This window comes from Sprattus sprattus, assembly GCF_963457725.1.
Source record: "Sprattus sprattus genome assembly, chromosome: 12".
Classification (NCBI taxonomy): Eukaryota; Metazoa; Chordata; class Actinopteri; order Clupeiformes; family Clupeidae; genus Sprattus; species Sprattus sprattus.
In genome coordinates this window covers 13,324,962-13,345,450 of record NC_137910.1, presented here as the reverse complement: position 1 = coordinate 13,345,450, position 20,489 = coordinate 13,324,962, and the positions used below count along the sequence as shown (strand labels likewise).

Here is a 20,489-nt window from a genome sequence, read left to right as displayed (position 1 = left end):
GCATAATATGAGAACATCACGGTCTCAGAGGACACTGACAAGGTGTAAACCTTAATCCACGCGAGAGGGGATCAGGCTGACGGAGAGACTTTGCAGGATAAATCTCGTGAATATTCCTGAAAGCTCTAATATCGGAGAAAAACGTTTTTAAATAGCGCTTAATGGTGTTTCTATGTGCTAAGATCCCACTGATAACCACCTCGGTTCTGCTTTAATTCCCCGGCTTTGTTTGCCTGGTAATAGAGGCTTGATAAGGCTAATCGTTTAGTCTTAATCATCTCATTTTAATGCTGCGATTTAGAAAGGGCAGGCTTTGTCTACAAACACTGCATACCATCGCAGACGAGTGTTGCATTTGTGTGCCCTCTCGTAGGCCTATCTGTTTTACAGCCACAAGCCAAAAATGGAAGTCCAGAATTATCATATGTCGTTCTAGCAGGATAATTGCTGTTCCTGCGTTTCACCTGGGAGTCTACTGTCTGTTATCAACTGGAATTTCAGGTCAAAGTGACCCAGAGGTTGTTCTGTTGCAATGCAGGTGAGGAATTAGTTGAAGCCATACGATCCATCATCAAAGTCATACGGAGTCTCTGTGGAGAAGAATTAAGAGTTCTTACAGAACATACAGAAGAAGTAGTCATGTCATTCTCTCTCTCTCTCTCTCTCTCTCTCTCTCTCTCTCTCTCTCTTTCTCTTTCTCATTCTCTCTCTCTATCTCCCTTTTATTTATTTTTGATACAGTGAAGAACACCATGTATACCCCAAGAAATGCATATAACCAGCCTTCATAATTAGCAGCTGTATAACAGAGTGCTTGTCATTTCCCTAGAGAGCCACATTTCCCAGGCGCCCACCTCCCAGATAATGCCACATTTGAACCTGACGACTCTAATTTGTGACTCCGTACCTCTCAGGTCATTTCTATCAAAATGGCTAAATATAAGGTTGTTTGGTGGGAGAGTCTCGTTGATCCCTGTCAGAGTGATTCAAAGTGACAGTGCTGTGAGCCATGTGGTAAGAGAATGGTAGTGCGTATTTCAAAACATCTCTGGCTGTCACATTCCAGTTCATCTCCCATATTTCCCAACCGTTGCCCTTGCGTCATGATATGTGACTGTAATTTCTTGCCACATGCATCTTTCTTAGCACATTTGCAGTTCTGAAGGGTAAATGACTGAGAAAAGGTCACATTGTGCCCAGCCACTTACAGTGCATGTTTTGTGAACCGACCCCCTCCCCACACACCCCCAACAGGCTGTTCAGTCATATTACACTGCCAAGCCTGCTCTGATATACAGCACATGCCTGTGGTTTTCACAAATAACAGAAAACTCTGTTTTTTTCTATTGCTAAGTAAGTCTTTATGTTTTAGATACGAGGAGGTTTTTCTGTCTCTTTGTTAGCTTAGATAAAATTCACAGAATTGATGCCTGTTGATAGAAGGTGCAGAGCCTACCCTGACAAACCCCTGAAATATGAGCTATTTTCCTGAGTGTTATGTAATGTTACCGCAAATGTTCCTAATCATTGACATATGAATTCAAACTGCTTCGGTCGTGCAGTTCTGAAAAAAAAAAAAAAAGAATCTCAGGACAAATAACAACTGTTCCCACTCCCCTAAACTGCTTCATCTGATCCTCAAATACTTAAATTCCTCCCTGAGACTTACTCAGTGAAAGCCATTTTCCAGCGCCTTGAGTTTCCAGCTTTCAGAGCTGCAGTCACTTTGGCAAGGTGGAAAAAGTGAGCGTTCCACTGCCTCCGGTTTCCTGAATCCAAACGGGAAGGGACAGGGGCAACTACAGCATATCCTTCTCCTCACCTCATAAAAAATGGTTCTGGAAGCAAGTCACGTAATTGTGAGAGGCATGTCTGTGCTTAAACTGGCATTGCATGCAAGATGCCATCCACAGACTATGGGCATCGTTGTTCTCATGTGTCTGTGTGGACACTTCAGTGTGGATTTCTTTGAAATTAGATGAGGATCAACATCAAGCATCATTGGCTACTGAGTAGCACATCCTGCTAAGCAGATCTGATGAGAACCAAAAACAGAAACTATATGCACCCCAGGGGACTGATACACATGGCAGTGATTGAGCCACTGGAACTGTGTGCGAGAGCACTTAACACTGAGCGCTCACTGAAACCAGAGCTTGGTTCTAAGGCCATGCTTGTGTAGAGATGGTGAGGCGTCCCTGTCAAAGAGAGGCTTGTAAGTGGTGTGAGCAACAGCCTCTGAACTCCGTGCTCCTTATGGGATATTATGGGATATTATCCACGTGATGGATGAGCTGGGAGCCATCCTCGCAGAAATTTGAGTCAGACACGGAACAGAAATTACATAAGCGTAGCGTCCTCGTCTGTGTGTCGGTGGATTTTGAAGGCATGCATCAGAGAGCGTGAAATCATTCTGCATTGATCCAGGTTCTGTTGTAGCAAAAAAATCATTACACTATCACAAGGCTGGAAAGGTCAAACTGCACATTCTCTAGAAATCTTAGTCTTCTCAAGTCCCTCTTTCTGTCTGTGTCAGTTTGAAAGTGAGCATCTTGCCTCACAGCAACATGTTTGCTCTCTGTCTCTGCTATCTCTCTCTCTCTGGGCTAATCGACCTATCATAGCCAAAAAGGTACCATCAGACCATGCCAAGAGAAGCCATTTCATACCTCCACCCGTCTTTTCCCTCCCCTCCCCCACTCTATCGTTTCCTTTCAGGACCTCTGATTCCACTGCAGTATCTGCTTTCCCCATCACAGAAAAAAAGAAAAACTTTTTTTTTTTTTTTTTAAACCAAGGAGGAGGAATCTAAGGCTGGGACACAATGTACCAGTGGAATGAACTTTAACTGGCTTAATGGTGTCCATCTATCAAATAAGGCTCAGGTCTTTTCAAATTACCCTCACAAGATGTCGAAATTTTGCCTCAGAGGGGCTGAATGGCTGCAGAAGTGGAGAGAAATTTGATGGCAGTTTCACATTCAGTTTGTAATAAATGCAATCCAAATCTGGCTGGCAGCTCACTGATGACACCAGGATGAATCACGATGTGCGTAATAGGCTTAGAGATTTATAAAACTGAGCTGATTATACATTTGTCATTTGAAATAAAAGAGGAGGCCCACTTTGACACTCATAATGAGCAATCTGTCACGCCAGTCAGTCATGTCATCAAACAGACTTCAATGATCACATTTTACAAGGTATTTTATGAAAACAATAAAAGCTGCTTCACTGCAGATCACCAGAGCACACATTACACAAGAAAAAGGACTCAACAGAAACTCTACTCTTTATGACCTCTGAACCTTGATTATGGTGACAAGGACCATGTGTGTGTGTGTTGGCTATGAGCCAAGGATTACCTAACAGCTGTCATCTGTCAAAATAACACCAAACACATGGGCACGCAGGTCACAGATGTACTGGTCATGGCACTGTATTTCGAACTTCACATCACTGAACAGTATGAGGAAAACAGACACTGAGCTCTGGCCAGGGATAGAGAACTATCACAATGCATCAGTTTGATCGTGTCTGAATCTATTAACTGCCAGAGGAACTTCACTTAATGTTCCTCTGAAGGCACACGAGTAGTAAAGAGGTCCTGGGTGCTGACTAGGCAGGCTTGAGGAAGACTACAGTACAGCACAGGGGACATGGGGGATCACTTTCTCATTTCCTGCGCATCATTGTGGATCTCAACATTCACTCAGCGTTCAAGAGTTCATTTCCCTGCTGTGGTCAGTCTCACACTGAATGACCGAATGTCCTCACCTCCTCTGCACACTCCGAATGTCCTCACCTCCTCTGCACACTCCGAATGTCCTCACCTCCTCTGCATACTCCGAATGTCCTCACCTCCTCTGCACACTCCGAATGTCCTCACCCCCTCTGCACACTCCGAATGTCCTCACCCCCTCTGCACACTCCGAATGTCCTCACCTCTTCTGCACACTCCGAATGTCCTCACCTCCTCTGCACACTCCGAATGTCCTCACCTCCTCTGCACACTCGAGTCCCTCGCATGCCCTTCACCCGCACTGCCTCAGGCTGTACCGGTCTTACCTCAAGCCTGTGGTAGCATTTAGCATAAGAGCTCCACTCACATACATTCAGTACAGTTTATGTGCTCTGCCTTGGAGTACAGTGTAAATCATTTATATCGTGGTTCTTTTCAGCAAAAAAATATATCATGAAAACTTCCCTCACAGTTATTAGACACCTTTTGTTTGAACACTTTTCCTATATTAGCTTGTCTTCTATATTTTAACTTAAAAAATGTTTTAACGAATGTTAGTTTGTAACGCCATCGTTTATTGCATGTGCTATGGAATGGGTTCCAGTCATTTTAGAAAGGCACAGACAGCCACAAGTCGATCACTGATTTGGACAGATAAACCCTGTGAATTAACTGTCCAGCGCCAAGGCAAACTCCTCAGGCCCGGCGGACACAGTGACTCTTCCGTCCCTCAGATTCTGGACCACAGCTTGTGTGTGAATGACAACACTGTCTGGAATGTCTGAGACGTCCTTTCTACTCATTTAACCACGAGAAGTGGTTCGTACTCAACCAGCTGTTGCAGAAACGGTAGGAAAGAAAGAAGAGAGAAAGAGAGAGAGATCATGAGGGTTTTTTCAAATGTATCGAGCGAAATGAAACTTGGACAGAGGCTCACACTGAATGACCGAATGTCCTCACCGAATGTCCTCACCTCCTCTGCACACTCCGAATGTCCTCACCTCCTCTGCACACTCCGAATGTCCTCACCTCTTCTGCACACTCCGAATGTCCTCACCTCCTCTGCACACTCCGAATGTCCTCACCTCCTCTGCACACTCCGAATGTCCTCACCTCCTCTGCACACTCGAGTCCCTCGCAGTGTCCTCACCTCCTCTGCACACTCGAGTCCCTCGCAGTGTCCTCACCTCCTCTGCACACTCGAGTCCCTCGCAGTGTCCTCACCTCCTCTGCACACTCCGAATGTCCTCACCTCCTCTGCACACTCGAGTCCCTCGCAGGCCCTTCACCAGCGCTGCCTCAGGCTGGACCGGTCTTACCTCAAGCCTGTGGTAGCATTTAGCATAAGAGCTCCACTCACATACATTCAGTACAGTTTATGTGCTCTGCCTTGGAGTACAGTGTAAATCATTTATATCGTGGTTCTTTATACATCCAAAATATATCATGAAAACTTCCCTCACAGTTATTAGACACCTTTTGTTTGAACACTTTTCCTATATTAGCTTGTCTTCTATATTTTAACTTAAAAATGTTTTTAACGAATGTTAGTTTGTAACGCCATCGTTTATTGCATGTGCTATGGAATGGTTTCCAGCCATTTTAGAAAGGCACAGACAGCCACAAGTCGATCACTGATTTGGACAGATAAACCCTGTGAATTAACTGTCCAGCGCCAAGGGGAAATTCCAGTCTGTCTGTCTAAATGTGCCAGAGAGAAAAGAGAGGCGGGAAAGTGATGTAGGCAAACTCCTCAGGCCCGGCGGACACAGTGACTCTTCCGTCCCTCCGATTCTGGACCACAGCTTGTGTGTGAATGACAACACTGTCTGGAATGTCTGAGACGTCCTTCCTACTCATTTAACCACGGACACGAGAAGTGGCTCGTACTCAACCAGCTGTTGCAGAATCGGGAGGAAAGAAAGAAGAGAGAAAGAGAGAGAGATCATGAGGGTTTTTTCCAAATGTATCGAGCAAAATGAAACTTGGACAGAGGCACTGTATCTTTGGCACATCAGCGCAGGGCATTCTTAAAGGCAACCAGTGCAACTTTCGAGGCTTAAAAATAAACATTCAATTTCTAGTCTTTTTTACACGTAGTAAGTTTCAATAACTCCATACCATTACATACCGACATTCAAGCAGCAAAGATGAGACGTCGTTGTGTGGTGAGAACTGATAGAAAATCGATAACAACAACAATCGCCGCCATTTTCTTTATTTTTTTTAACCTGCAATAAATAAAGCAGGCTTCCAGTCAATGGAAAAATGGCTTCTCCCCACCAGCGATTGTTGTTGTTTACGATTTTCTATCAGTTCTCACCACACAACGACGTCTCATCTTTGCTCCTTGAATGTCGATATGTAATTGTATGGAGTTATTGAAACTTACTACGTGTAAAAAAGACTAGAAATTGAATGTTTATTTTTCATTGAATGTTTACATAAAGTTGCACTGGGTGCCTTTAAAAGATTTGGCCGGGAAAAAGTATGGGGGGATGGATGGGGGGTTAATCCGACTTGCACATTGTGTTTCTCTTTGCCATATTCAGGCGTGTGCACCTCTCAAGAAAGGAGAGGAGAAGAGAAGAGAAGAGAAGAGAAGAGAAGAGAAGAGAAGAGCAATCTTCTTTGAAACTGTTATGATGAGGTGAGGTTGATATGCTCTTATCGACCGCCTCTCCCTTCCCCACCGCTGGCCTCCCATCTCTTCCATTTCTCCTTGCCTCAGTGCTTTCTCTCTACGAGACAGACTGCATATGATGTGCACACCTCATACATACATTGGGTAAGATGGAGAGATGCTACCATGGGGGCACATACAAAACAACAACAAATCATACAGAATAGAAAAAAGATAAAACAACAACAACAACTCCCTGTGAGGGAGCGGCAGATCTCTGTGACTCAATTAGTGGAGCCCAGATGAAGGAGGCTGCGGTGCCATGGGAGATTCTGTCACCATGGCAACCCCTCTCCTCCCTCCGTCCCTGTGTCCCATGGCGACTAAGGCCAGGCTGGGTGAGGCTGAGTGGTAGGAGATCTTTGGGGGCATGCTGGTTTCATGTCTCCAGGTACATTTTTAGCTCTTGGGCTTGAGTATCTCCAAGGTAACAAGAGTCAGTCTAGGGTGGGGCCCTGCTCTTTGGGACCGCTGAGAAAAAAAAAATGACAGCTGAGGGCATTTGTGAGTCAGAGCTCACGAAAGCAAAACCATTATGATTCAGTTCATGACAGCTTTATGAACTCAACAGAAATGTAATGGATTGTCTGAATCAGAGGTAAAAACCTAAACCTGAGACAAGTATGGGTGTCATTTGTTGAGGTAGTATGGCACTGACATTGGAATACATAAAATGATGAAAGGTCAACACAGAGGACAACCTTTTTAGGAGCTTACATATAATTGGACATGTTTGTTGACAATAAACGATTATTTAACTACAGTGTATATCGAAATTCATTTAGTGCAAAATATGTCCAAATATAGCAAATGGCACAAACTTTTCAACTAACTGTCTGGTGAAGCTTTAGACTAGGGCGCCCTCTTGTGGTGTTTAATGATATGTTGTGAACAACCATTTTTAACCAGTACAAGAGGATTATTACAGCAAAACTATGCAAACGCACACATGCAGACAGAAAAAATGTAACCTCTTTTAAGAAAGGCAGGCCTGGCCTCAGCTCTATAGGGTATGTAGGAATTTCTTGGTGGGTTGTTAGTATAATTGAACGGTATGGACCTGATGGTATTTGGGCCCCTGCCTGCCTTTCTTTTGGAGAAGCGCAGACTGAATGGCACCTCTCACCTGTCATCACTGAGGTTTTATCTGAACATTCGTGTTTTTTTTCTTCTTCTTGTGTATATCAAGTCAAAGGGGATACAGGCCCTTTGAACCAATACTGCCAGGGCAATTGTGTAATTGCCTGCTTTTACGAATGGATTACCGGTGGGTCCAAGACATCCCTGAGACCTGAGACCCAGCACCTATCACTGTGGAGTCCAGGCCAGGTCAAGGTTAATTTCCTGAAATCAGCCATAGCCTACTACTACACGCTGCTTTTACTACACTACATAGGTCTTTTGCATAGATCTTAAGCAGCCATTGTTTTGAGCAGGTCTAGTCTACTCACACAACAGAGTTAAGTTATTGCATAGCCCTGGGTAGCTATTAAGTGAGTGTTTGCAACTTATTTATTTCTGATCTTTTTGTGGCCATCAAGTGCCAGCACCACTGCGTCCAAAGAGTTTCATAACAAAGGTTGTCTTCACCTTGCCCGGAGTGGAAAAAACCCAGAGCACTTCAAATGGCAGTCAGCCTGCTCGCTTTAAAACAATGTGTTGCATTACACACTGGCTTGGCCTGCATTAGGAGTTCAGGGTACATGGATACATACAATACAAGGATATGTGCTTACTCAGCAGCAAGAGCACAGCTGCACTCACCCAAGGTTCACTACACCACACCGATAGACACGCAAGACATTGAGCTATATTAAGCCAGCTTTTTAAATATTCAGATATTTATTATGCTGATAAACGCAATACTGACATTCCTTATAAGATGGGCTCTACCCAAGCGGTAACTCAGGCAGCATGACTCACAGGAGGACCTGACCATTCCAAGAACACGTTAACACAAATACATAACACCACAAGTGTGTGTGTCTCACTCACAAACACACACACGCGCACACACACACGCACACACGCGCGCACACACACACACACACAGGTTTACAAAAGCAGCAAAGTATACTTTATTGAAAGAAAACTATAAAACTATAAACTCACAGGCAAACTTGACAGACCCATAAAATCAAAAGCAGAAACATTATATCAGCTTCAACGAATGCAAGACTCCAGAATCACACACATTTTGGTTGAGAAGTCACAGTAGCACAGGAAACCCCTCTTTGGCCAGAGTCAAACACAGACACACACACAGGAAATGGACCTGCTGAAATGTATTGACTAATCGATGATGAAAGTGGAAGTTTTAGTAAGTCCCTTTATCCCAGTAATTACAATGTTCATCATGATGAGACATTTTTACTAAAATCTTCCACTTTCATCATCGATTAATCATGATGAACATTATAATTACTGGGATAAAGGGAGTTACTCAAATCTTGTGAGGACTATAGGCCAAATATACCAGAGGCAAGTTGGGTGTGAATTGCACTTAAGGGTCAAAAACAGACAGGAATGAAAGTCACTCCTGACCTGCTGTGGTTGACTAGTGTGGTATTTATGCTTTGGGCTTATTTGGAAGGCACGAGAAATCACTCTAACCGTTTTTCAATGACCCACAAACAAACTACAACAAGACTCCTCTATATCCATAAGCTAAAGTGACCAAAAAGCCCCATACAATTTTAAAGCAATAATCAACATATTTCACATCTTTTTACATTTTTTGGTCCTTGCCTTGGTGCGATACACAAATTGTAAGGTTTTTGGGTGACGTGCAGGTACAGGAGATAGATATACTATGTGCATACACATGGGAATTACATATCCCCTACACTTAAGTGTCAGCATTGTCCTGTGCATTTTTACAGCATACAAACAAATCCACTGTACTAGAGACAGTCGTGTGCATTTATACAGCATACATATAAAAAAAAAAACCAACAACAACACACCTGTCTCTAATCCAGCCACAGTCTCATCCCACACAGAACCAGAACTGAACTAAGTATACTGGAATTCTCATGATTCATAAATACGTTTTCTTTTTTGCCATTTGCCATTAATTGTTTATTTACACATGTAAACATTCTCTGGACATTCCAGCACCTGAACAGCAGACAGTATAACAGATGAGCATTTTATGCTAATTTATGCAAATCTACATAACACTGACTAACACTTCTTGAGAAACTGGAAAAAAATAAGTTACTTATTTAGAAAAAATGAATAACTGCCTTTGAACTATTTCTGCATGGGCAGTTATCCTCATGGCATTGTTTTGTAACAAAATCCTTTGATGGTGAGGCTGTGACCGAACAAATCCAGTGTTTATCTTTTACTGCAGGAAAAGAGGACTTCCTGTCCCATACCTGTCCAGCAGGTGTCACTGTGATGCCACGTGTGCTACTTCCTGTTCGTGCGAGCAAAGCAGAAACGAGCGGGCCACTCAGTGAGCGCTGGAGCAAGCTCCACCCTGCTCAAATGACAAACACCAGGCCACAGCTCAGGCGCCACCCTCGCTCTCGCCCTCACATGTTTAAGCGCTCAGAGAAATGACACTCTGTACTGGGCATGTCATTGGTTGGGCTAGGAGGGGCTGCCCCTGCCTCCCTCCCTCCCTCCCTCCCTCCCTCCCACTCTCTTACTTGCTCTCAGGTCTTCCTTTCCACATGTTTCAGCTTGCACAAGGCCCGTGGATTCCCATAATCCTCTCCCTCTCTCTCTCGCTCACTCTTTGGTTCTTCACAAGTGTTTTGGCAAACGGTGGCAGGAGTAGAAGAATAAGGCCTCTAATGGAAGAAATGATGAATCTTCCAGAAGCCACTGGTCTCTGATAAATAAATGACACCAGATCAAACAGTTCCCACGCCTGAATGTGTGTGCAGGCTCACCGGCACATCAGAGGCACAATGCCCGAGGCAGTAAACCAGAAGGATCAGTTCTAGCATCCAATCTACAAGATGGAAATTAGCTTTGAAACGTGATGTAATGCCATACTTCCCTGTATAATCTTGATCCCTCTTCCTTTCACTCTCACACTACTGGTTGTACATTCAAGACAAGAAAAGCTGCGCGAGAACCACACATTCAGACGCAGCCACAAGCAGCTTCTGAGGAACATTGATGTGGGTCATTTTTGGTCAAAAGAAGACCTGAGACTTTGTACTCTCTGAACATGATACAAAGGAGTGAGTTACAGTACAGGCCTTGTGTCCAATGCAATACATTGAGAGCAGTTACCCTGCCCATTCCACCTTCAACAAAACAACCTTTTTTAAATCAATTATACTAAACTGTGAATTAATTTCAACCCCACGTGTCATTTTTTTTTCTTTTCTTTATCTTTTTTAATGTTGACCATAGATATAAAAATAATTTACAGCACTGTGAAAGTATGCCAAACCAGCTACATATTGGGGACTAGCTGGTTCATTAAATAGCGACCAAGTGAAGACACCATAGCATTCTCAGACCAGCTGAACTCTAGCGTAGACACCATCACCACCTTGAACGGTGAGCTAAAGACAAACCAGGGGATGGTGAGGGGGTTTGCATCTCCTCAAAATACCCGAGCCATAAAGAGCCCCTTTGGACAACAACAAACACCTTAAGACTGAACCCTGTCGACATCAGTGACATAATATACAGGGAGGTTTGTAAGGTTTTAGTCATGATGTTTTTTAGAGCAATAATAATAATAATTATAATAATAATAATGTGAACTTATATTTCTGTAGTAAAGCTGCCAAAGTGTGACCCTTTTCAACCCTGAGGCCATAAGAATGCCATGGCGGTTGATACAGCAGAGACAAAACCAAAAAAAATAAAGAAAAAGAAAAAAGGCAACCATTCAAGCTAAAATCACTGACAGGTCAACTTGGGGTCATTGAGCCAGCCCCAGATCTTAATCATATCCTGCGGGGTCCTGGGGTGCACCAGCATCAGCCCCTTGTAGGTGCACGGGTTTCCCCGAAACTTCTCCTCAACATCGAAAGTCCTGAAGCCCTTATGCTTCTCGGGGGCCAGGCCCAGCTTTCGCAGACACATTCCAGTGTACACGTCATCTATGGGGTAGAGCGCCACCTGGTGGGAGACCGCGTGTAACCTCCGCGCCAGGTCCCCCGAGTACAAGTAACCGCCCCCTCCAGCGTAGGGCGGGTACATGCCCACGAACATGGTCTCTGGAATGTAGTACTTCACCCGCTTGTCTCTGTGCGGCCCGGCGTGGGTGATGACGTCGCCGATGAACAGGTCCCGGGACTTGGCGGGCGGCAGGCCCTTGAGGAAGTCCAGGATGCGCGGCGTGTTGACGAAGACGTCGTCGTCGCCCTTGAAGATAAAGCTGACCCGGGGGCAGCTGGTGTCCACCCAGTGCTGGAAGAGCACCTCCTTGACGGTGAGGTTGAAGAAGGTGTCGCGGTAGTCCCACTGCAGTAGGTCGCGGTGCGCCGCGCTCTCGTACTGCAGCATGGCCGACAGGTCCGGGAAGTGGTCCTCCGCCGTGGCGTTGCCGAGCAGGAAGACGGTGGCCACCGTGCGGTTGGCCAGCAGCCCCGCGCGGCCCCACGACTCGCGGATGGCCTGCCGCCGGTCGAAGTGGGGCATCAACGACTTGATGGCCAGCAGCAGGAAAGGCCCCCCGTCCTGGCAGATGTGTGGCTGATCCACCACCAGTGGGTAGGAGCGGCAGCGCAGGTACGATAGGAAGTCCTTGAAGCGCTGTGGCAGCTGGTTGTAGTCCTTCAGTTGGAGGGCCACCCGGGGGTCCGGCTCACACGACTCCAGGCCCACTGTGTCGTTGAGCCAGTCGGGCAGCAGGTCGAACGGGAGGGCCCCTCCGGCGGTCACCCCGGCGCTGAAGTTGGTGACGACCGGGTTGTGGAGGAGGTCCAGCTTCTGCTGCTCACGGTTCCAGAAGCCGGTGCTGGGCGCCAGCCTGGCCCAGAAGCGCTTGGAAGGCACGTTCAGCTTGCTGTCTCCGCCCTTGCCCTGGCCACCGCTGCGCGACACCTCCAGCACGATGAAGAGGAAGATGTTCACCGTCATGATGGTCCCTGCGACCTTCATCTTCCGCCGTGGCCCATGCATCGCTCTTGTTCTCCTAACCTTAGAACAAACACACACACACATTAATCAGAGGGGTCCTCTACAGCATATACACATTTAAATTAAGAAAATGAAACAGAAAATGAAACAGAAGTCATTCTAGAAACAGAGTACTTCTGACTAACTCGCAGACTACTTTGTCTACTAGCTGAGTACTGACAGTTCAGGAGTCACCCAAGACCACTAAACTCAAGCCATCAGATGGGGAGTGGCTCCTCTTCCTCCTAAGCTCCTTCTCCTTCTCTTCCGTCACAGCCTGCACTATGGTTTCAGCTCTCCGAGGAATACAGCCCTTTTCAGGCCAATCTTGCCGGCCTGGGCGAGGCACAGACCCATGAATGGCAGAAGTGTCCGGTCTTAACTGGCTTAACCGCCCTGAATGAAGGCTCTGCTTCACCGTCTGGGAGGAGGCTAATAGATAAAGTGTTTGTGTTCTTTAACCACGGCCAAAACAAGAAACTGTGCCTTTGTTCAGGGTCCACAAGCCTTTTTCTTTCTGGTTTTTAGTTTATGGAGCAAATTTTCTCCAAGTCGAACCTAATCTTATTCACAGTGGAATACAACAGAACATCAAGTTAGAAAGAGAGCAAGAGAGAAAGAAACCGAGTGTGTGAGAGTGTGAGAGGGGCACTGTCATACAGAACCAATCTTAACTGAATGGGAAGGCTTCAATAACAAACACACAAAACACACAGCCTAGATAAATACACCTGAAAAACACGACACCCTCAAACTGGCCGGAAAAAATGTCAATATAAAAGTTGTCGAAACCACCTATGCACTTATGCTCGTCCGTTCACACAGACACAGAGACACGGAGAGCCCCCTCCGTCGTTGCAAACCCTCTCCGAGCACCTCCCAGTGGCCTGACGTGCTCCTCCCAAATTTTGTAACCATCCGTCTCCATCAATCTGTCAATACATCACTGTTTACCTTGTGGGTAGCATCATGCCAACATTAGAAAGCTGGCTCAGACACCTTGCAAATCCCCTCAGACGTATTTTTCAGTTACAATAACAGGGTTTTTACTTTGCAGTGTCTAGATCTCTAACTTTTAAAAAACCTAAGCAAAAAATAGTCAAACAAACAACTTTCATGTTCAAATACGACCATCTACTGAGTTTCGGTTCGCCATCTTTTTTTTGTATTGCTTTGAAACACCCACAACCTTCGAGAACCATAAACGTAAACGAGTCCATCAAGTCTACTGAGTTACCACGCAGTAACAGAGGCATAGAAGTATATTTCGGCCTTAAGGCTGTGTTCAATAGGCTACCACCTACCCCCACAGCATGCATGCTTCTCTAAGGCTGTGTTCAATACCACCTATCCCTAGCATAAAGGCTACACTTAGGCTGTGTTCAATACCACCTAACCCTAGCATGGAGGCTACACTTAGGCTGTGTTCAATACCACCTAACCCTAGCATGGAGGCTACACTTAGGCTGTGTTCAATACCACCTAACCCTAGCATGGAGGCTACACTTAGGCTGTGTTCAAAACCACCTAACCCCACAGCATGGAGGCTACAGTAAGGCTGTTTTCAGACTGCAGCACTTTCGGCTCAAGTCCAATGTCTTTTCCCTCACGCAATCTTTCAGGTGTGTGTACAATCTGAAGCCAGTGTGTAAACTGTCCTTAAATGACCCGCATGCATTAAAGCACAGAAACACATCAGTTTATTCAGAGCCCCCCCGAGGACGGCGGACTCTGAGCAAGTTATGTTTTCTGTGGGTGCAAGATGTTGAAACTCATAACGAAAGCGCTGCCTTTAGCCCCTCCGGCTTTGGTTTCGTTTCTCTTTAGACAAGGGTATTCAAAATTATGCTGAAACGGATGTCTCACTAGATACAGCCTGATCACGTGAAATGACAGGACCAAAAAATAAAAAAAATGTGGTTCACTGTGAAACATGTAGGGGGGGGGGGGGGGGGGATCCTGTTGTTGTCACTTATTGACAGCATAAGAGTTTTTCATTTTGCTGTTATTGATGCTGGTACAGGGCAAGAAGAGGGGTCTCATGCGCTCTCAATTTGTCCACCCTCATGACTCTAATCTCTGTTCATGATGCATCATTGCCCTGCAGCAGACGCAGATAGAAACGCACACACAGACACTTCACCTAAGCCCTTTTCTACTGAATGTATGGATTAGCGACATAACTTGTTAAGTTTTAGATCACTGTAAGGCTACATCATTTGGTTTCGAAAGGGAAGAGGGTAGCTGTCAGTTGACTAGAGCCAGAAAGGTGACAGACGCATCTGTCGGGGAATCCGGGTCCGAGTCTGAACACAGGCCACAGTCTGGATCACTGTGTGACGACGATGACCACACACACACACACACACACACACACACACACACACACACACACACACACACACACACACACACACACACACACACACACACACACACACACACACACACACACACACACACACACACACACACACACACACACACACACACACACACACACACACACACACAATACTGTAGCAGCTTGTCAAACAAAACAAGCACAAACACTCATGATTTGGCCCAAGGCCTCAACGACAGCTCCTGGGACTACATTGCTAAAAGTCTTTTCAAAGTGGGGGAAAAATATAAGTGTCTGGGCCCACCATGAAGACGCCTTTGAAATGGGAAAGGAGGCAACACTAGCAGAACATCCCAGACAATCCCGGAGAACAGAGGGGTTCTTTCAGCTCAGCTCTGCCTCTCGTCGAGCCCTTGTGACTCCCAGGACCTCTCTGACACAGCCGCCTACAGTAAAACAAACCATGTCCCCTCCTTGGGCCTTATTCACTGATGCTCCATAAAGACATCAGTCAGACACCACGAATACAGAGCTTGACTAATGTCTCACTCCCACGTATATTGAAAGACCCTTTTTTTTTAAATGTTATTATGCTGTACTGGCGTCAAGTGAGATTGGAAGCCAATCTTAACGGTGTGTACGGAAAAGTCTGCGCGTCGCCACATTACACTTAAATAACCTTAATCGATTTAAACAGGATTTCAAATCACAGCTTATTCAGTTCCTTTGGGCTGCAACAATCACAACAAACCCTTGCAAGATCACAATTTTAAGTAATTCCTACAGCCAATTGACACTTTTAGCCATAATTTTAAAAAAGAAACGCTTGCAAGTGTAGTGTACAAAGTGTTCCGTACACTTCAACTTTTAATCTAATATTATAAGAAACCGCTCAGTGAACCATTTAAGGGGAGAATCCACAATGTTTTGCACTGAGAGTTTAAAGCAAATATCGAGAGACTGGATTTTTAGTTTTTTTTAAATCATCAGTAGGGAGGAATGTTAGTGCTATCACCCCAGATGAAAGGGGGGGTGGGTTAAACATCTTATTTAAGACTCTAGGTGTAATTTGAAATAGTAATTTGAAATAGTTAATGATGCTAAGTTATACTAACCTCGTGATCAGGGATTATTAGTAGTAGTTGAATATGGGGTTCTGTTCTCGGTCATTAGAAACAGTCACATATATCAAGCAGGAATTGTCAAATTGGAAATTTGTTATATATGTTTTGGGTTGTTTAAAACCTGCCATTGTTACAAAGTTCGTATGTGAATGGAGCTTCAAAAACAGTCTGGAGGTTATGGAAAGCAACACTGAAGCATGTCTGGGAAAAGCTTGAATGGACAATGGAAAACTATTTAATAGGTCTCTAAAATTATTTAAATTTAATATCTCAGGGTTATTATCTTGATTAGTATCACTTCCAATTCCTCTTTTTAACATCCAAGTAGGGGCAGAGTGACTAACATCACACATCTTATCACATTGTCATTATGCAAATCAACTACCTACACAAACAGCCTTTCACTTTCTCGTAAAACCCCTGAACCTCATTTCAGTTGTACCTGGTTCCACATTTCAACACGTTTGTTCACAGCCGACTTCCCCCCCTTTCACTTCTCAGTAAGCGTCTCATCTACTACCTCGATCTCTTCACTTCCTCCCACCCTCCCTCTCAGTCACTGTTCTTTTTTTCCACCTGCGCTTTGTCTAAACATCCTTTGTTTCATTTCCGCCGCCGCCTAGCAACACAGATGCCTCAAGTGGCCTTCCATCTCCGTTTTCAGAGAGGGGGGAGCAGTCCAGTGGATGTACCAGACACACACACACACACACACACACACACACAGACACACACACAGACACACACACTCTTCCTCTCACTCCAAGACAACTTACATGTAAGATATGAGCATGCAGCATGTGCACGCACAACCACAAAAAAAGTTTGGAAAGCTTATGGCAGAGGCCAGTAAAATGAATCAATGTTTACAACACAGCCATAAAATACGATTATAAGATACAGCAGACCAGAGATACATCAATTGCCCCCCCCCCCCCCCCCCTCCAAAGGTTGTTAAAGAGAGACAGCTTCTTCACCTGGCCACTGGTAATGTTCAGGTGTTCCACTCCTCCTCTTCCTTCTCCTCCTCTAGGTCAGTGAGGTGCGTCGCTCGCGCCTTTACCCCATCCTCAGGCTCTGCATGGGGCTGGAATCGGATGCTGCCGGGGATGGGGGAGCTGGCAGTGGTGGAGGGGGGGGGGGGGAGGAGAAGAGTGTGCGTGAGGACAGGGGGAGCTCTGGAGCTGGAGCTCAGCAGCAACCTGTGGACACCGACCAGAAAAACAACAACAACTTGTGTCAACAAGAGTAGCACCTTTTCACCACAGCACAGGTGGCAGCCGGCAGGTGGCCAGACTATTAAAGTACACAATGATGTATGTATTACATAACTGAGGCAGAGCTGCCCACGCCAACATTTACATTCTCCCAGGAGAGAAAGGAGGGCACTGATTAGCAAGCACCACTCCCATCACTGAGCTTAGCCACACAAGTCTGCTATGATGAACAAGCTTTGGTAACAGAGATGTAGACAGAGGGCAAGGATGGAGACACAGAGAGTGAGAGAGAGTGTGAGAGAGAGAGAGAGGGAGAGAGAGGAGAAGGAGAGAGAAGGAGAAAACAAAAAAAAGAGGTCTATGAGAACTGCAGCCCATCTCGTTTTACTTCACTCTGACCCCTAGACACCTGGAACAGATGGAAGACAGAAAGAGAAAGGCAGGGGGGGAGGGTTAATAGAAAAAGGGGACAGAGTACACATTGTTGCCGTGGAGTTCGGCCATCTTGGTTAAAACAAACAGAGGAAAAGCTGAGCAGCGCCTGCTGTAGGGGCGAGCTCAGCACAAGGTAGCAACCCGACTCCCGGCCATTAGGACAGCGTCTACTACAGTGGGCAGCGTGGAGGCCCTGCAGTGGGGGAGAGCAGAGAGGGCCATTAGGACAGCGTCTACAGTGGGCAGTGTGGAAGGCACAGCATCTACAGTGGGCAGCGTGGAGGGCACAGCGTCTACAGTGGGCAGCGTGGAGGGCACAGCGTCTACAGTGGGCAAGGGGGAGGGTACAGCGTCTACAGTGGGCAGTGTGGAAGGCACAGCGTCTACAGTGGGCAGCGTGGAGGGCACAGCATCTACAGTGGGCAGCGTGGAGGGCACAGCGACTATAGTGGGCAGCGTGGAGGGCACAGCGTCTACAGTGGGCAGAATGGAGGGCCTGCAGTGGGGAGAGCAGAGAGGGCAGGGCCGGCACCAATCTGTCTGTCCACTGCATCCAGATCCCAAGCCGTTTCCATCACAACACACAATTAAGACACTTAAGTCTCTCCAATCTCTCTCTGGTCTTCTCTGTCTGTCTCTCTCCCTCTCTTCACAATGCTCATCTGTCTGCCTGGCTTTCTCTGTGGGACCATTTCCATCCAAACTGAGCCTGTGAAACTAGGCTTTCAAGACTTATAAATTCAGAATGAATTTCATCAACTATAAAAGTATTCTAATGTTAAAATTTGTATATATTATACTTATGCATATATTATACTCAAACATTATACTTGTGCATGCTTGTTGCAATCAAATCAGTATAATCTTATACTTGCTTAGGCTATAAGTGTTTCACTCCAAAGAACTGAAGCGAACTTGACTGGTATTAGAGGTTGATCACCACATCCACTCCACAGGCCCTCACAGGCGTGGCTGACTAACAGCTTCCTCTTCATATGTGTTGTAATACCGCAATCTCAACTGTATGCAAAAGTTGGGGATACCACGGGAAATTGACTTCTTATATTTTTTAGGTTAAACGACTGAAAAAGATAATAAATAATGAGGCACTACTGCTCTTCCAACAAATTGCTGTTCATGAGAAGAAAAAAACAAAGCTCCATTGTGGCATGTGCTCAGGGGTGTCAGTTTTGTTTTCTTGTAAAGGTCTGATAATAATAATAATAATAATAATAATAATAATCTGGTCTGATAATTTGTAAACTCAAAGCATATTAAAGACTAAATGTGAATCAAGCGTACCGTCTGTCTGAAGGTTTGACTCTCCCCCCTTTGTGTTAAAGCTCTTTCTTAAGATCAACTTAAGAAACCAAAACACAAACCACGTCGAAGTCTTTGGATAAGCACAAGTGATAGTCTCCTTTAATGTGTTTACAATTCTACTGTCGAAGGTACACATGGAGAACGACACCCTGTCTTTTTCCAGAAAATGTGCCAATCCAGAACCACTGTAGCTCTGTGTGCAGACTCTCATCAAATAACATGTGCTCTGCATGTTTTCCCAAACCCTGACTATTATCTGGCCTCTGTTAATCATTAAGCCACTGTGCAAACATCAAAAAGTCAAATATGTCTTTTCAAATGGAAAGGTGACGAATCTGTTGATCTGGTCAGAGTGGAGCACATTGTTTTTAAACAATCCGGCTTAATGTTTAGACACGAACAATTGACAAAAACCCAGAAACAATGCAATGTCTTTGCAGTGTGTGCTTGTGTCTGGTTTGCCCACTTAAAGATGACATGACTCACTCAGTCAGTCCTTTCAGTCTCACAAAAAAACTAAAATGACCCTTTGAAAAAAGACCACTATTTAGTGGACGACAGTTTACTAGTCACACAGACAGCTGGCAACCTTTCCACTCCTCATGCACAGCCAAACAAACAAACAAACAAACAAAAAAAACACACACACAGTCAGTCAGTCCAGCTGCAGGAGAGAAATAGAAAAGCAACATGCGTGCTCATGTGGGCAGCATCATGTTTGGTGATGACAGACTCTCTGGCACCACAAGAACATGGTCACACAAGGCAGCTTGTGCTGTAATACCATCAGCCTGCAGAGAGCTCGGAGAGAAGGGGCACTGCACTGCACTGCACCCTGTACAGTCAAGCTGAAATTGGCTGAGATTAAGGGGATAAGGCAAAGTGAAAGAAAAGTGAGATGGAGAATAGGAGAGAGAGAGAGACACGGACAAAGACAGACAGAGAGAGAGAGAGAGAGAGAGATTGAGAGAGACTGAGACTATTCTATGCCCACTTCCCTGAGAGAATCTTTTGCTGACCTAGCCAGCGAGTGGCAAGGCATGCTGGTCCTTGCCATGACTCTTCGTCTAGGTCAACACATAAAAAGCACCAATGACATGACATTGGAAGCCCTCACCTAGTCTGGGCCTTTGTAGGTTTATAAGGACAGAGGGATAGGGAGAGGAGAGGAGAGGAGAGGGAGGAGAAAAGGAGCGAGCGCAAGAACACAGAGGAGAAAAAGAATTAAAGGGGCAGGGTGAATGGCAGGAAAGGAAGGGGTGACTGCGAGAAAGAGAAAAAGAAAGAAAGAAAGAAAGGTCTCAAAATAACACGACGAGCGTGACTCATCCTCGTTGCGTGTTAGTGCTTGTGTCAGCACACTTAGTATCTCCAGTCGGCAGGAGGACTGGCGTGAGAGCAGTCACAACACAAAACCTCTGGAAGACAGGAAGGCCGGGGGGGTCATGACTTCCATGACAGAAACACAGCAACATGGCAAATAAACCGAGCTGATCCGAGTGCGCTGTGAACCCCCTGGGAGA

The 20,489-nt window shown here is 45.5% G+C and overlaps 1 protein-coding gene across 1 annotated transcript; it reads right to left on the bottom strand.

Annotated features, from left to right (window-relative positions):
- Positions 1-11,299: 11,299 nt before the first annotated feature.
- b3gnt2b (UDP-GlcNAc:betaGal beta-1,3-N-acetylglucosaminyltransferase 2b) lies at positions 11,300-17,056 on the bottom strand (the record flags this gene model as incomplete). The annotated part of the gene is made up of 2 exons (XM_080848904.1): positions 16,969-17,056; positions 11,300-12,539 (listed from the first exon to the last, which is right to left on the bottom strand). Exon 2 carries the CDS (start codon positions 12,524-12,526, stop codon positions 11,300-11,302), a length of 1,227 nt encoding a protein of 408 aa, XP_080705030.1. The 5' UTR covers positions 12,527-12,539; positions 16,969-17,056.
- Positions 17,057-20,489: the final 3,433 nt, after the last annotated feature.